Here is an 18,133-nt window from a genome sequence, read left to right on the forward strand (position 1 = left end):
ATGTTTCTGGTGACAACTTGAACTTACAGGGGTAAAAAAATTTAGCCACCAATTTGTATACACCTGGACATGTTGTGGTTCGTTAGAGACTTAGAGGTACATGTAATGCCCTTTGTCTGGAACACATTGACTTCTATTCATCTCCCTTGACTTACACAGTGGAACCTCCCACCAGACTAACTTGCAGGACACACATTGTTACATGGGGGTGGTATGGTTCAAGTTGGGGTCGTGTGGCTACAGGTGGTGCAAATCACACTCCTTTACCCTTTTCTTTACAAGAAGGCCTTCAACTATGCCTGCCTTTCAGGATAACCCAATCTAAGGGATTAAAAAGTCATTTTGGAACACACCTGTGCATGTATGGGGGAGGAGATTTCCAACAAGTGGACCATAAATTTGGGAATAAATCAAAAGAGGAACTGAACATAGTTTCATAAACATGTCCCCAAGTTTATGTTAGGAAACTCTATTTGAGTCAGTTCATAAATCAGTAACTTTTGGAGAATTTCAAAGGCTGCGAATTTTTAACAAAATAAGATTTTCTACATTTTGTTGTAATTGTGCATGTAATTTGGGTCTATTCTTAGACAAAAGTTTGTATTGACACACAGTCAAATAAAAGGACCAAGGCAACACTATGAGAAGTTTCAGTTTACATATAAAGTCTGCACAACTTAAGAAAATCAAATAGAAAATGTTTTGGCAATGTTGAAGTCCATTTATGAGGTGTGTACATTGGCTAGGCTCCAGGTCCTATTCTGCCACACCATCAAGGTTAGTTTGAAAGACTCCTAATCAGGACCATCAACACATTGCCAACTGTTTCCCCTCTTGCTTTAAAGGATTTCCTCTTTAACCTCCTTTCTTATCTGGTACATTTTGCACCACCAAAAATGTGCAAGAAGGGTGGTATGTGCCAACGATACTAGACAGTTCTGCAGATAAAACTCATCTCATAACTCAAGTGAACATCTTATAAATTAAAAAATTCTTATCATAAAGAAATGTCAGATATTCTGATTTCAGAGGTGTGAAAAAATTCCTCCTAGGTGGCCATTTCCAATTCAGAAATGCAGGTTGGCTTCTTTGCAATGTCAAGAATGTAACACCCATGATTCTGACAAAATATGCCAAATTCTTTCATATACTTTCCTACTTGATAATACAATACTAGTCTTCCACAAAAGGAATAAACTAGCATATTAAGGAAGTTTTGGACATAATACAACATTGAAATAAGTAGGGGATTGCTTATCCATAGTACAGGCTCATCCCTAATTAGGAGAAGAATATTTTTTTTCTCAAACAGATGTTAGATGTCCAGTACTAATTCAAACACATGATATTACACTATCCAATATCATAGATAGGTGAACATATTTTAAGTCATATTCATAATGTTTGCCAGTTTGCCAAGGTGAAGGAACAGCTGCATAATTCTGAGATGAAAAGTATCAAACAGTCACTGATTGTTTACCGTAATAGATCCATTATTTGTTTGTTTAGGGAACTTTGAAGAAAGGAAAACTGGGTGGGGAGGAACTTCCGAGGAAGGAAACTTGAAGATGGCTGGTAGAGTTCCTGACTTGGATACACAAAACCTATAAAACTTGAGCTGGGTCAGATTTCCGACTGCTGTGGAGCAGTCCTCAGTGGTTGGCTCTTATCAGCAGAGCAGGTCAGGGTATGGGTGACCCTGCATTTTACCCTGGGGTCAGCCTGGGCTACCAAGGTTGCCTGATTAAGCTCATGATAGGATTTACAGACTACCATAGAAGAGTTCTGTCTGATTAGGTATGTTGTGTTACAGATGCTCATTTTCAAGGGACTCAATACTACTTGATGTCTACTTTAAATTGATGGATATCATTAAGTCCAAGATACCAAAGAATAAATGAACAGTCAAGACATTCCCAAGACGGGACTGGCTAACTTTAAGTACCAACATGTATTCATACCCCATACAATCAGATAGGAAATAGCAGTAATGGATTATGTGTGGAGAGAAAGCATGACTGTTCTGCTTGCTTTCTGTGTTTGTCTATGCAATTAGACTGGTCTCCCCTGTGCTATGGAGCGGGAAATCTTAATTGGACATGGTTGTGGAGGATGGGTCCAGCAGCCCAGACTCTCCTGCTGAGGGCAGCAATTACAGCAGCCTGGCTCACCAGTGGTGGGGAGGGTGAAGAAAGGCTTCTAATTTGAGAAATATTTGGAGATCAATCCCGCAGACCGGCTTTTTGGTAAGTTAGAATGTTCACATATGAGTTGTGTAGAGAGCAGGTAGGTATAGGCACATCAGGAATTGACAAAGGGACACATTCAGGAATCGATACTCCAGCCCTGCACCTTGGTGGGTACAAGTACATGTATTGTGCAGAAACAGGACTGCTATCCACTAGATCACAGCATACCACACTATACCACTATAACACAGCATAACACATAGCTGGAGATCAGCACATGTCACACCTTTAGTCCCAACATGATGCCTCAGACACCAGACAGTCTGCACTTTCAGCTACCATTTTCAGCTGGCTTGTAGGATGTTTAAAGTTGGAATCCCCTGATTTACCTCAGGATATCCTGGTGAAGATTATACTCTGAAAGGTTTATCCTGAGCTATTTTGAGAAAAGTTAACCCTTAAACATCAAAAACATCTTTGAAACATTACTTACTACCACAAGTACAGAAACACCATAACAGGAGGGTCTGTAAAAAAGCTCCCATAGGTTTTGCAATGTATCAGGCTTGCTGTAGTGAGTTTACAGATGAAAGTGGAAATGGAAGAAGACAAGGGAGGGTGTACAGTTAATTCATGTAACAGCTGGAGTTCCCAGTAACTTAGCTTTCATCCTTTAACCCATCAAACCACTCTTCGGAAGTCTTAGGGGATGCACAGTGGCATGGTCCTACTTATACAGGAACACTTAAATCTTAGAAATTTTGAAAGGCAAGGTTCCACAGCAGAACAGGTGTTACATGTGTAAAAAACCTACTGAATTATCCCCAAGTCTCTGATGTACAAAAATGTACATAAGCTGTGCATTCCTGTTCTATCTGTTTTCTCCTGCCAGCTGGCATGTACATCACCCGATGGCATCCAATCAGAGTGCTCGAATAAATCATCTGACCTAGGCAAGTTCATGACTTCGAGGGCAGTGGGTGACAATTAGTGAGGAAAACTGGGAAGCATTTTTCTCAACACCATCCATCTGTTTCATTTGTACAGTGAAATGACAGCCTTGAGTCTAGTTTGGGAATTGTCTTAATGATCAATTCTTTTTTTCTGCAAATGATGTGATCTGTATCTTATGGGTTATGGTACTGTATACCATACTTCCCCATGTTTTCAGCACAGCTTAATTCTCTCTTTATGGCTTTTATTCTCCAGTTCAAAATCCAGAAAGACCTGATAGGCTGAGGTACATCAATTCTAGGTTTATTTTCTTTAGTGTTGAGTCAGTCTGGCCTGTAAACCCAGGGGTGACAGGGTCCCCAGGTTTGATTATTTTCATACAGTGTTTAAATTCCACTAAAAGCTGGGTGGACACAGGTTCTTAGATAAACAATGATTGACCATTGGACCAACCTGTACAAGATAATAAGTGTTTTTTTGTGGCCCACCATACAGCTTCCTTTTAAGACCAAACTAAGACTGAATGTTAATTGAATCAGCAACACTCTCTTCTGAGAGTACGCTCTCGTTGCCTAGCAACAAGTGTTCTTAAGGCTTCCTCTGTTTAAGAAGTTTACAGGAGCCACTACTTGTCCTTCCCTTAAAGGGCTGTGTGTTTGGCAGGTCTGGCATTCCTTCCACCAGGTTTATGCAGACAGGAATGAGGAACACGTTGGCTGACGTCTCACATGTCAACACTCTCCCTTGTGAGGAGTAAACACTGTACATTTGGCAATGCAAGTGACTTACAGGCACAGGCTGGCTGGGATAAACAAGTAATAAACCATATAGAACATTCAGGTGATTTACCGTAGAACAAATGGAGAATTTCTCACCTTGGAAAGGGTCATCTCCAGGTCTTCAATGTCATGTTTCAGCTCATCGCACTCCTCTTCAATCTTACGCTTGGATGACGTCAACTCGGCGTTTGCATCTTCCTCGTCCTCTAATCTCTCGCGTAGTTCTTGGATCTGTGCCTCGTAGTCAGCCTTGGTCTTTATAAGTGCAGCACACCTCTCCTCGGCATCAGCCAGGTTGTCCTGCTCCTGTAAACCATTCCATAAAGGAGGAAAGTCTAAGTCCTTGCTCCTCTTGTGTGCCATGTTTGAACCAAGGATGCCACACTAGCTATGGATGAGTAAGCCAGGGTGCACTTTTTTCTCCCCCTCACCATCACTGTTTGGTCTAGGTCAGCTGAGGAATGTTCCGAGCTTTAGAACTTGGACTTGGTTCATAATTTGTTTCCCCCACCGAGATAAAAAACATTTCCCCGCTCCCCTTTTTTGGAGGCCAGGCAGCAGCTAGAAAGTGTCTGAAAACCACTCAGCGGAAAACCTCATACCACAGTGACGTAGGGGTTTCTCTTCCTGCCACAGTTAAACATGAGATCATGCTTCCCTGGCTCTCCCTGCATTTCCTCACTTTAGGGCACCTTGAAACAATTTCAGGGGACAGGGCTCTCCCAAGCAGAAAACAACTTGTGGATGCTTAACTTGGACTTTTGGCACTGGGGACAGATTCCTTGATCAAAAAGGTAGCAGAGGTTGTTCTAATCTAAACCAGATCTACAGGTCTTGTCATATCCTGACACATATCAGCTTGAGCCTGAGGACTAGTGCAGAGCCAAGGGAAATTCCTGTCTGTCCAAACAGATAAGGAAAGGGGGGTCCTGGGTGGACAGAACTCTGTGGGACCCTGAGTGACTGTATATCCCACACATAATGTCAGCAGTAGCAGGGAGTCCCAGGGGAGCCACCTTGTATATGACAGCCAGCTGACAAGTTAATAAGTAACATCATAAGGAAGAGGTTAGGGTAAGAGTGAAGATGGATGGTTTAGCTTGAGTCTCAAGTGGACAGGATTATGCTTAAGTCCACCACTTCTGGGCCTTCAGCTGCAGGTAGTTGTACTAACTGATTTAGCAGGAATATGTAAAACCACCACATGCAATCACTTGCACATGGCCTGACCCACTTCTTTTTTCTTGGAACACTGATCCTGTCCCTAGATGTAGTTACTACACTCCAGAATATCAAATGATAATCTTTCATTCCATTCTCTATAAGTATACCTGCTATTATATAATATCAGTGTACCAATTTGTTTATGTGTATTACATACATTTAAATACACATTCCTTGGCAACTTGGAAATGTGTCAGCTGATTCTGATCAGTGGTGTTTTTCCATTTCACAATCGGGCAACAAACTAGTATATGGAGCCAGAGAAAAGACATGATTTATATCAACCTGTAAGGCAACCACTCTCCTAAGAATCAAGAGTTAGGTCAGGAATGTGAACATTTGACACTCACAGGTTTTACTTTCCAACAAGCTGATTAGACAAAACAACGTAAATCATTTCAACAACCTTTTGCATATTCTTGAACAGATGTTAATGGGAACGATGCAGTGCCCTCTTAGATTACTGGATTATATTGAGAATGTGTTTCAGCCCTTCGTGTGGTGGTCAGACACACCTTAGGAGATGTAGTTTACCTTTGATGATCAGGAGACTAGTTTGTGCCCATTTGTCATGGTCAGAGTTCAGCAAACTTTCACTCTTTGATGTCAGTTCTTACCATACCTAGCCTGGCTCCAACAAATAATTGAAACCACTTGAGCCAGACTAGTGGGTAAAGTCGAGTAAATCTAGTAGATGTGGGGGTATACTAAGGGATGAGTCAAAAGTTTTTTTGGACAAAGTCTAAGTATAAGGGTGGATGGATTGTTAATGGAAGTGGGAGTGAGGCATAATTTTTTTCCTGAATAAAACAAATGGCTACAGGAAACATTGATATCAAGAGTTTAAGAGTCAAAGTTCAAGGTTCTTTATCATCCATCCTTATTAAAAGTGTGGCATTCTTGGCAAGTCATTCCTTTGACAGCTGCAAATTCATGTACATTAGTATAATTAGCAATCAATCAACAAACTTACCATTGGTGAAGATGATTATGACAGCTACAGTTTCCTCCAAGAGGTAGAACCTGAAAAGTCTTTCTGACAGATGTTCTTGGTGTGGAGACTTCCACCGTTGTTCAGTTTTCCAACATTAGATGGCAGTGATCTGCAGCTAGGTCCCGAAGGAAGTTCCAAAATCCACCTACCTTACTTCCCTGGCAACTGCCATGTTTGCTTCAACCCTGAAGCTCAGCATTATCGATACAACTTCAGGCCCACCTCCAAAAGTCATAATTACTCCTTCATGTGGACAGTTTAATGATGTTGAAGGTAACTGACAGGTCTGCAATCATCTGTTAGCTACGACGTGATCATAGAGAATTTCTACTAAACAGTAAGTCTGAATAAAAGCACTACAGCCGGACAACTAGGTCAACAACCTCTGAACCAACATTTTGAAGCTGTTAGATACTTCACTTTTGGTGGTATCAGACAGAAATGCCTCAAAGTATTGCAGTACAAATATTTGCAGGAAACTAGATAAGGCCACATTCTGTAGCCGAGGTTTTGTGCGAGCCAATTTACGACAATTTCAATTAACGACTCTAAACATTACATCCCCAAGGCCTTGAACTACCAAGGGTCAGACAGTATGCAGTGTAAGTGATCATAATTCCAGTTTTCTCTGATGGGGGGTGGTGTTACACTAAGATTCCCACAAAGCTCATTACAAGGTATATGGCTTAGAAAGCTCCAATAATCCGTTTGGAGGGTCTGGTCGAGCAGGTCTCAGCATCCGCTGCTCACAAAACAGTCCTGAGAGTTGAAACAGGATAATGCAGGCTGAGGTTTCTACAAACACACACATAGAAGCTATGATAACAAAACAAGTAACCTCAACAGATGGTGTTGGCTAAAGCAGAGAAATGGAGGACTTATGAAAGCATACTGTAATGATTGACTTGTTGAAAAGACTATGATGTGACTAATGAATTCACCTAAGTCTGTCATCAGCATTGGAAATTTATACCTCACTAAACAGTGACACCTGTTGCTTTTCAAGCTAAACTAATTCTCCTCCTTGACCTCATAAAATAATGAGTAATGGACTCCATACATGAACAGGCTTACTGACCAGTATCCGTATATTGCTTATTACACATATGGAAGTTCAACCCATCCTCTGTTACATGCAATAAAGTATTAACAGTGTAATACATTGTACATGGTCAATATCAAATGACTATGGACGCAACTTGAGCAATGTTACTCTGTCAAAGGGGATGTTGGAACATGTAGATGTACATCATGTTGTCTTTTGTCATTAGCATGACCTACAAAGTTCACTGTGGAATGTGTAAGATATCCAAAAGGAGGGCAGTAGTTCTGTGCAAGCTTTCAGGTGTAATTACCCTTATCTGTAAACTGTCTACACCTCTTAAAAGTGCCTCATGTTTACTACTGCCACTTCGAACTGGGTCATTACTTTGTCCAAGCCACCTCTCTTGACCACACAGATCGAGAAAAAACAACTGGTCAGTGTAATGGCATTGTTGATTTGTGATAGGAAGTACGTAAACAGCCAGGCCTGGTGATGGCCTCTGCAGAAATGTAGCACGGCCTTCACATTCAGAGTATGTCTGGTCAACTGGGCAAATTAGCCTCGATGCCAGACCCATAGACAATAGGCCCAAAGTTATGCAGTGTGCACACTGGATAACTTTGGGCCTAGTGTGCTATGAGTCTGGCATCCAGGCTATGGTTGAATGAGTCAGGCTGCTTTGTTTTCCTCCACACAGACTACAGATGGTTAAGTTTCTACCTATTTGTGCAAACTAAACACTGCAACAACTATAAGCTATCTTCCAAAACCTCCTTCATACAACTTGAATTTTGATTCTTTCAATCAATTTCTTAATCATACACTTAGATAAAAATTTGCATGGAAACTTTGAATGCTATTGATTTGGCCAGATCTTTCCATTCCACTGGCAGTGGTAAGTTTCCATCAACCCATTAATATGAGACAAGTGACTTGATACACCTGGCCGTAAATGACAACCGGCTTTAAAGTTTAATAAAAGAAGTGTCTGTGTTTATAACTTTTCTGTTTATAAGAATACTACTGACCACCCACATTGTTATGTTTCCAATATAAGCTTTATAAATATTTGCTTTCTATTATGATATGTAATTTGCATAAAGCTTTGGCCAAGTTTATCAAAGCTATCAGTCCCTGTTAGTGATATGGTTGAGTTTGAGAAACATTCTGCTTGTGTGGCCTGGATGCTGTCTGAAGCTGTCTAACATGTCAGATCATGAGACAAGGCAGCAATCACTACTACTGGGACAGAGAACAAATATCAAGTAATCAGCTTACTAGTAGTAATACATCATTAGTCTTGTTTCACACTGTTGTTTGACTCTGAGTACAATTTGCTTACATTTCATATACATGTATATGTGTTGTGTACTGAAGCTATGGAGGTAATTTCCCCCAATGAAACAAATTATTTTTTGTTGTACAATCATATTTTCTCTGGGGCAACTTTTCTGTGTCTTCCACATGATCCTAATTCTATTAACTACACAGAACAGTCCCTAGTGGGGATGTGACAAAGTCGGAATGACACATGGAATTTTTCTCACACCTAGTGGCCGGTTTGCAACTCTAGTAATCTGGAAACCATTGACTGATGCATTCACCCTGTTCTTTGTTATTGTACACTTTACTTGGCCCATCTTTTACAGGGACTGCTGTTGTATCTCAGCCAAACTGGGCCAGACATAAACGGCTTCAAAGGTTGCAGAACCTCCATTCCTCAGCAATGACTTTGACATTGACAGGGACCAACTGGACCCCATTGACACTGATCTTGTCAGTCTTGGTGGGTTCTTCTGTTTATATCCACACCTTACTGTCTTCCTAATCGCCTGCAGGCGTTGTGAGGTAGGTTACACTGTCATTGAGAAATGTCCACATTCACAAAGTTCAGCCATAAATTTGACAAGCCACGTTCCATGCCCTCTGACTGGGTGACATTGTCCTCTCTACATGCTGCTAACAAAACATCGTAAATGACAAGTCCAAAGTTTTCACATCAAACTTTTCAGCAAGCTTCTCACTTGGTCTGAATGCCTGGATTGTTGAAGCAACAACACAGACATCTGAGGTCCTTCCAAGAAAAGGGCACATGGATGAGCAAATCTACACCTGATAAAAGTGCAGGAATTGTCTCAATTATCAGAAGATTGTTTCTCAATTATATAGTGTATAGATGAGGGCATGGGTAGGCTTGGAAGAATGTTTGTTTTTCTAACTTATGAAATTCTATCAAAACAATGTTTACATTTTGGTGAATCATGCATTATGTTACATAAGTAAATAAACTTGGTGTACATTCTTCTGTTGACATGGTCAAGTCAGTGATATCACTGACATGCATCATATAGCATAAACAAAACTTAGGCTGTCAGTTTCAACTCTTCCCATTCATGTGACAGACTGGGGAGTACAACCCTCAGTCACGAGCGCTGAAGCAGTAGCCATCTAATCCTAGCCTGTTTTCTGTACCATACCAAGTTGTACTCGGATGTCAGCCCACTGCCTCCCAGGAATGTGTGGTCAGGAGAAGACTGACAAGTGCCCAGGGAACAAGATGCTGTTACCAACTGTTATCCAATGAGGAGCCAGGGGCAGTTCTGCCTAACTCTACCTCCCCACATTCAGTGCAAGTGATAACTGATACCTACAGGTTGACATTCCAACCTGTCATGATGTCCTCTTTTCTACAATAACATTTGGATAGTGGGTTTAGTCTAAGATCTTCTTGGATTCACAGTATGTCTTACTTCTCCCTTTTTAAAAAAATCTATAGAAGTCATCTGTACTACTTACTGTTTGTCTCTACAGGTACAGGTATTTACTCATCTTTAACTGAAACTAGAGGTCGGAGATCTCATGTCTTCGTCAGAGGTACATCGTTCTAGAGAAATTAACATGCGTATCTCTTCACTCTTTTTAATAATCAATTTGGTCTAAAGAACAAAAGAATCTCTGTACTATTTTTATGGTACAGAACACCCTGAAACGGTTTGCCGCAGATTATACAGATGCGTCGTCACCCGTGTTAGCCCCCCCCCCCCTACGTTACTTTGAGTTTGGACTGTTACTGGAAAAAAAACGTTCAAGAAATTCTTACTGTGTTGAAAGTGTCACGACAGCGCCGCAAAATATAATAAGAGAAGATGTTATAAAGGAAAGAATCAGAACAGGGTGACTACTGCTGTTTTGTTAATTTGTCTTTATGACAAATAGAAGACTTGTTTCTTGTGTTCTTTGTGTCCTAACATTTGTACTTCTACAGTTAGTATATTCCAAATCTAGGCATCTCGTTTTTCGGCCCTTCGTGTTTTTATTGCGCGCTTGCCTTAAATTTAAGGTAATTAGATTTAAGGTCTCCAGTGGACGTCATCCATAGCAATTACTTGGTGTGGCCGTAGAAATAAACCTGACATATGTCCAACCTATCCTCCCCCTGCTGAAGTTATAGTACAATCCCTCAATGTAACGTCATTTGATCCCATCCCATTATGGGGTTCCCCCGCTATATCCAGCTGTCGGCTGTCTCCAAGCAGATGTAGGTGGGGGATTTCTAAACACAAAAGGTCCTATTACGGGGACATAACGACCTCCACGACTCTCATCTTTGAACTCAATCTTGGAGACCACGACAGTAATATGCCTATCAAATTTCATTAACTTCCATCCACGCATACAAAAGTTATCCTGCTCACAAGAAAAATTAACAAAATGCCCCCTGTAGTCACAACGAAACCCCCCACGAAGCTCAGTAACGAACTTAACCTTGGTCTTGACAATAGTAAGCACCACACCAAGAATTATAATCAACATTTTACAAATACTTGAGTTATCTTGCTAACAAGCCACAAACACAAAAGGTGCACTAACGTGACGCACGGACCCCCCACGAAGCCAAAACTTGAACTTGACTTCGGCCTTAACAGCGGTAATCTGCCTGCCAAAAATCATGGACGTCGAATCATGCCTTCCAGAGTTATATCGCAAAATCCGCAGTTCCCCACACTCCGGCGAGACAATTTCATAGTCCTTCTGACGAAGACAATAAAGATAACATCAAATGTCTGTAATGTTACCTGTTTCTGCCCTTGTTATCCCAACAGACGCTGACCTTTACTCAATAAATCAATGATGAATCCTTACCTTCTGTTGTATGGAAGTATGCTCCTTCACACATTGGCAGCTCCCAATACATGTAATAACAATTCTAAATGTGACATTTGATAGTGATATATAGCTAAAGGATGTCATAAGAAAATTTACATTAGGCCTACCTTTCAACTGGTTAATAAGATTAAGATTCATTTCAGGGTGGTCTTTAATTACATGTATTTCGAAAACAAATTTGATAAATGTATAGAATGTGTAAGTGTTAACATACCTATTATAGCATAATTGACATATCCATATGTACAAGTAGGTATGTACATGTGTATATGTAATATAACCCTTCTATTGTCAGGGCTGATTAGCTCAGCCTTACAGATGCAGGTCCTCCTGTAGCTTCCAATATATATGCAAATTTACCTCTCACTTCTAGGACCTCAAAGTGTCAGGTAGGGTTTCGTACATTTTGGAAGCTGGACAAATCCATGTATTGGTTGAACAAATCCATGTTGCATTTGGTTTGAAAGAATTATTAGAAAACTTTGTAACACACGTTTCTTTTGAATACTCTGGTACAGCCCAAGAGAAAGGGTTTATAATGGGACATTGTTTTTGGTGTGGGCTCATCTATGATGCCAGAATTGTATTGGATAAAGAGATGAGCATGAAGGGGCTACAGGTACAGCTATATCATCACTTCCTTTGCACATCTACTCAACATAAATAGGGAGGAAAAAGTTCTACATGATCTATTTTATTACCTAAACAGGTGTACAGAGGAGTTAATGATGTGAGTGTACACCAGCAAAAGTCAGATGTCAACTGACGAGTCAAAAATGCTTGCAAATAATGGTGGCCACAATCTTGTATATGGTATTCAAACACTCAAGTTACATGTTCATATATACAAAAATGGCAAAAGTAATCTTGATGCCCCTCCATACACAGTATGGCAGTGCTTTAAGAGCTAATATTGTGTAGAAATGACAGAAGAAGAGATGAAGGTGCGATCAGACACCACTACTTACTGCCTGTAGCTGCAGAACAAGATCGTTCTTGTCCTGAGAAAGGGTGGCATTCTGCTGCTCCGTCTCCTTGCGAATGGCTTCCTCCTTGGCTAGTTTCTCCTTCAGTTGTTGGATCTCCAGCTCTTTTGCTCTCATTTCATCCTCCTAAACAGTTACACAGATAAGGCAGTTATTCACAGTGCGGAGGTTATTAAGCTTACATTACTACAAAGTATATAAAGATGCTAATGTTGAAAGTTACTGGCATGACCAAGAGTTTGGAAATGTGGTGTGCTGGGCTGATTTAAGAGAAATACCCTGGCACGTAGCAACATCAAGCGTAAAGACAAAATAATTTGAAAGGGGAGGGGCTGGGTACCATTGTCTGTGCATATGCCTCTCACAAGAAGCCCCTATAAATGTACCATAACAGTGCTACTGCTGTCAACACTTAAGGCCGAGGGTATAGGTCATAGCACCGAGGTCAAGTGATGCCCTACTCGTTAACCAACAGGTACAACAGGTGTACTCATATGACTTTAAACAGAAGAGACACAAACCTTCCAATTTCACACAAAGGTAGGATGTCTCTCGACCCCTTGGGTAACCAAACCTTGACCTGACCTGATCACGTAACAGGTGTTTACTAAACGTTATTAGGACCATTACACAGTGGTGTGTGGACAACTCACTTCCTTCCATCCTGTGTTTGTTTGCTGTGAGCTCAAGTGAGGCAAGACATTTGTTAGCAAATACAGAGATTGCTTGTAAATGTACCATCATTGGGTGCAATGCAGTGGGGCTAATTCAGTTGAAGGAAGTTTGAAAAGACAGCTTTTACTGGCTTTCACGGCATGACTTACCTGTTTGACGACCTTGAGGAGGGGCTTGACCTTGGTGAAGAGTCTCCACCATGCCCAGTTTCTCAGGACTAGGTATCGCCTGATATTCCTCTGGATGATGGACAGTCCAATTCTGCAGAGGGGGGATTTCTCATTACACAATGTAAAGGAAGATCTAGAGCAGTAAATCATCAAGACTAGTACCAAAAGTTAATTGTCATCATAACTTAGTACAAATTCATCATTCATTACAAAATCAACCATAATATTGTTACTGTAGATATACAGATATATTTTACAAGAGAAAGTACACTGGAATCAACACTGATAATCTCTTGATATTAGCAATTAAGCATCAATCACACATTCTTTGTAGCCAACAGGTAACATTTTCAATCCTAACACATTAGCATACTAACCTCTGCTCCATCATTTTCTTGAAGATCTTTCTCTGGAGCAGGCCCCGTGCTCTGGCCTGGATCATGGTCATGATGATGGCCAGCCGCTCGTCTCGCAGGTCCTCCAGGTGTCCCAGCACACCTGCCTTGAAGAACACCTGCAACAATGAAGAAACGGAAGAACAGGTGTCAAAACTATCACTGCAAAACACAGATACTGGTATTCCAGGACCACCTGTCAATGCACCATTTTGTTACACAACGTGATCCATATATTCACTTCTATTTTACAGATGGCTTACACTTGTCATTACTCCCTTGCTGTCTTAAGTTTCAATTCTTTGTTGTTCTTACATATTAAACGGAAGACTCACCTTTGTTTTTCCAATACGATATTCACATGGGTCCAGGTCGATGCCCTCGATGAGAAGTGTTGACGCCTCCCTTCCCTCAATGTAGCCTTCTGGGATTGAAGTGGGTGCCAGGATCTGGTACCTGGACACAAGTGAAACGTTCAACTTAAGAATGGTTCTGGTATGTTGAGTTGAAATCCAAAACAATGATTAAAGAATTCCAGTCATAGGTCGGAAAACATGCCTTGCTTTACACTTTCTTTTAGTAAAATCTGGAAATCCATCAATATGTGACCAATATCAACAGTTTAGACACACGCTGTCCCCATTCATTCAAATTCCGTCTCTATGTAAAAGTTGTCTGACCTTTGCCTGAACTCTGCAAAGATCATCCTGTTGGGGAAGCCCTTGCGACAGATGCGGATGCCCTCCAGCACACCGTTACACCTGAGCTGATGTAGCACCAGGAAGGAGTCGATCTCTCCCGCGGTCTTCCTCTCGTTGGGGATGATACACCGCACAAAGTGGGGGGCAGTGTTCCGCAGGTTGGTCATCAGCTTGTTCAGTTGTTCCTACGGAAATCATGTCCACAACTTAACTTGTGCATCAAACGTTTGGGTCAGCAGTTTGCACTGATTGTGAAAACTTTTTCCAGCAATGGACTACATGTAAGTTTGTACAAATCATTCACAGGTTTGGTAGCACAGAAACTTGCATGGAACACGTGCACTATGAAACAACCTCAATGTATCTCTGAAGGCACAGCACAAATCAAGGTATGAATGCATCAACATGCAATATTCCCAAACTTCAAGGAAAGCATACCAACATTGATGTGAATCTGATCCTGCAATTTAAGTGACTTCATATACCTGGAAACATGCACCTTGCACTGAGAATATCACATGTCAAACGATCAAATAATATTAATAACCTGTAAAAAAGCCAGTTGCTGTATCTACAATGTACCAGTATCATCTTTCATGCTGTTCACACACACATACAATGCAACTGCAAAACAAAAGGGTATAAAACAACTGAAAATGTTAGTTAAAACCATGCTCTCTGGAGAGGTCAGTTGTCATCCTGCATTCCTGTAATCAAAACACCTGTCCTTGTCTTCTTAAACATCTGTGTGATTGTAAACTTTCTCTGTGTTAGAAAACTTTTCAACGGTTGCTGAGAGTAACAGTATGCAAGCTTTATCAAATTTTCTCAGGTTTCTAAGAAAACTTACTTGAAGATAAGGCCAGGTGCAATTTCAACTTCAAGATCAATAATCAAGAACAAGATGTGGTAAGTATGTTAAGGTGTGGTAAGTATAAACTTGGGGTTGTTGTGTTCATCACCTGCCCATTGCCCGCCTCTCATCTTTCAGTAGCTGGCACCAACCCTACAAAAGACATTAGATTTCACATTTCTTTATGTGCTTAATGCATTATTACTTGACTCTATATATATATATATTGGAGATGCCTGACTGACCTTTTGGTACCTTACTTGTATTGTTTTTGTTCTTCCTCATTTTTTTCAAATCAAAAACGTTAGCATTAAAATGAAAATGTAGCATCCTCAAGAACTTGATAGACTGAGATAAAGCTACATGTAGATGGCCATGGATCTTTTTGCAATGCAGTGAAATCCACTTGACTAGTCTCTTATTTGATCCCCCTTCACTGCTCTGTCTTTACATGTAGCTAGCAGTGAGCATAACATACAGTGCAGAATATTTCAAAACATATCTTTCTCAACATATAACTCTGACATGTACAATTGGCATTGTCTTCTTTTCAAATGGACAATGCAGTAGTACTCACTCTGTTTAAAGTTAAAACTTTTGTTCCAACACTAGGGACTGTTCTCACCTAGAGCTTTTGACCAGTCACTCTGGTTTTCTTCAATAGACTGACCCAGTGAGAATTGTCTCGTGGCTTCTCTGAAGTGTGACATCAACACTGGGTCAAAGGTATCTGGTAAAGGATGTCTGCCCCCATCATCATTGAGTGAAGGGTGATGTGCCCTATTGTAAATAGTCTCTCCAAGAAGATGACCAGAGTGACTGGTTGGAAGTTCTAGGTGAGAACAGTCCCTTGTGTTGGAACCGAAATTTTAACCTTAAACAAGTAACTACAAACACAGATGAACTTTTAAGATAGGACTCACTCTGTGTTTTGCTGAGACAGTCTGAAAGGCACCAGACTTCTTGTGCTTCCTGGAAGCCGCTGTAACAAAGACAAAGTCATGTATTACAAAATAGTAGCAATCCACAACATGTCAACATGCCGTTTTGATTCCCTGCCTTTTGTTTTTGAATTGAAATGGTTATTGAAAGGGTAAATTTTGAAATCCAATGCTTTCCAAATTAGAAGGTTATAGAAAAGTCCACACATTGTTACTGAAATTGCAGCGGGATATCTACCAGTCTTAGAGTGTCACTGTATTGGGATAAGATATAAATACATGTAACTACAATTATGCTATTTTACTATACTGATTAGTTACAGGAGATGGAGGAAGACTTAGTCACAAACACTTTCTTGGGTACAAGTCCAAACATATGAATATCCTGCACTAAGAAATAAACAATTTACAACTACATGTGTACATGTATATTCTACATGACATTGTACATTTACATCTACACAATGTATCTTACAAGTCTAAACACTGACTCTAAAAGTTACATACAGTGCTAAACATATAACATGCAGTGCACACAGCACTTGGGTTCTTTAAGACTACTTTACTGACAAATAGACACAGAGTCAAGTAGACAGACAGATTGACAGACGTTACAGACACTAAGATATGGGAAACGGTACCTGCAGCTTTTTCAGCTACATCGATGTACCCATACTTGGGCAGGGATCGTGCTAGAGTGGTGGCAAGAGGGGGTGGCATGCAGAGTGCACATTATAAAACAACAACTCATGTACAGTACACTATCTCCAGTGTCTGGTGTATGCACACCTGTAATTTGGACACTTCAGTTTGGGTTGCAAGTCTGGGCATCACAGCCTGACCACAGTGAGAAAGAACACTGACTAGTGCTAGCTTAGATGCCCAGACTCATGTCAGTAACAATTGGTACTGCCTCCTACACCAAAAGATAATTTTTCCCAATGTGACTTGTAATATGCATTGCTGAATAATGGGAAATATCTATTCACTATCTTGACACAACTGTTTAGCCTGTTTGACTTATAAAAGTTGATTTCCAAGACGGCCCATTTTACACTGAACAAATCATGTCACATTTAGGGGTAAAGACAAAGGGAGGACAACAATCAGTTGTACGAAGATCTGTTGCGTCAAAACAAAATCATTGTCCGTAACTCATAGTCTTAGTCTGTATTACACTGTATAACAAGAGAAATTGGCATAGGGACCCAACACTGAGACAATGTAGTGTACATGTACATGGTGGCAAGTGTCCTTGACTGTGATCTGTATCCAGCATCCCTTCACCTAGCAAAAAAGCATTGTGAACCTTAATGTGCAAAGTTATTATCTTCACTTATCATAAGTGTCCAAAACATGTGGCATGCATTTTAATAGAAAACTTAAGACTTGTTGGATGTGTTTAATGGAAAACATAGTATAGAATCCTTTTGAGACAGCTACATTACTTCTGAATTAAGTTAAAGATATGGTGTTAATAATATGGTATAGGCTGTATAGTGTATAGACAGGCAGTATCAGTTCTACACACGTGTCCAGTATGTGAACATATGCTTCACTCATGCACCATGCACAGAACATGCACCAAGGATAAATATCATAGTATCTACATGTTCAGTAAAGAATATAAAATATAGTTTGCAAAAATTCTTCCTTCAGGGTTCAGGATGGTTGGCATTGCAACATGCGTTGTTGGCATGCTTGCAGTTTGTATGGTATCTGCTTAATAATTTTTTTACTGCCGACCATGCACCAAGTGCTTAAGGGTACTCTGTTGGAGAACGTACCAGGGTTTCGACCTCCACTTTCTTGTGAGGCGTCTTCAGCAAAGAGCACGGCCAACAGGTCCAGGTGGGACTTGGCGAAGCAGCTCACACAAGACTCATTCAGGGGGTCCTTGTTCTTATACAGCCAACCATACAGGTTGTAGCCAACCTGAGGGACCAGACAAGGACTTCAATCAGTTTCAATATAATCCAAGTGCTTGCACGGTTAATGCACTTCAATACTGTACCGAATACTGACACTATGATAATACACAGGAAATAACTTTGTAAGGT

The 18,133-nt window shown here is 40.6% G+C and overlaps 1 protein-coding gene across 3 annotated transcripts in view; it reads right to left on the reverse strand.

The window, feature by feature from the left end:
• LOC109484665 (myosin-16-like) overlaps window positions 1-18,133 on the reverse strand; it is a 59,404-nt gene that overhangs the window by 36,858 nt on the left and 4,413 nt on the right. For 2 of the 3 annotated variants that reach the window (XM_019788016.1, XM_019788031.1), the window contains exons 11-19: window positions 17,861-18,008; window positions 16,715-16,765; window positions 16,056-16,114; window positions 14,259-14,464; window positions 13,914-14,034; window positions 13,561-13,697; window positions 13,163-13,274; window positions 12,321-12,464; window positions 4,019-4,228 (exon numbers count right to left, since the gene is read on the reverse strand). In XM_019788016.1, the coding sequence (XP_019643575.1) occupies window positions 4,019-4,228; window positions 12,321-12,464; window positions 13,163-13,274; window positions 13,561-13,697; window positions 13,914-14,034; window positions 14,259-14,464; window positions 16,056-16,114; window positions 16,715-16,765; window positions 17,861-18,008 (1,188 nt within the window). The remainder of the gene's footprint in view (window positions 1-4,018; window positions 4,229-12,320; window positions 12,465-13,162; window positions 13,275-13,560; window positions 13,698-13,913; window positions 14,035-14,258; window positions 14,465-16,055; window positions 16,115-16,714; window positions 16,766-17,860; window positions 18,009-18,133) is intronic. The other variant, XM_019788024.1, reaches the window with a different exon arrangement.

This window comes from Branchiostoma belcheri, unplaced genomic scaffold (genome assembly GCF_001625305.1).
Source record: "Branchiostoma belcheri isolate BF01 breed outbred unplaced genomic scaffold, Haploidv18h27 scaffold11, whole genome shotgun sequence".
Taxonomy (NCBI): domain Eukaryota; kingdom Metazoa; phylum Chordata; class Leptocardii; order Amphioxiformes; family Branchiostomatidae; genus Branchiostoma; species Branchiostoma belcheri.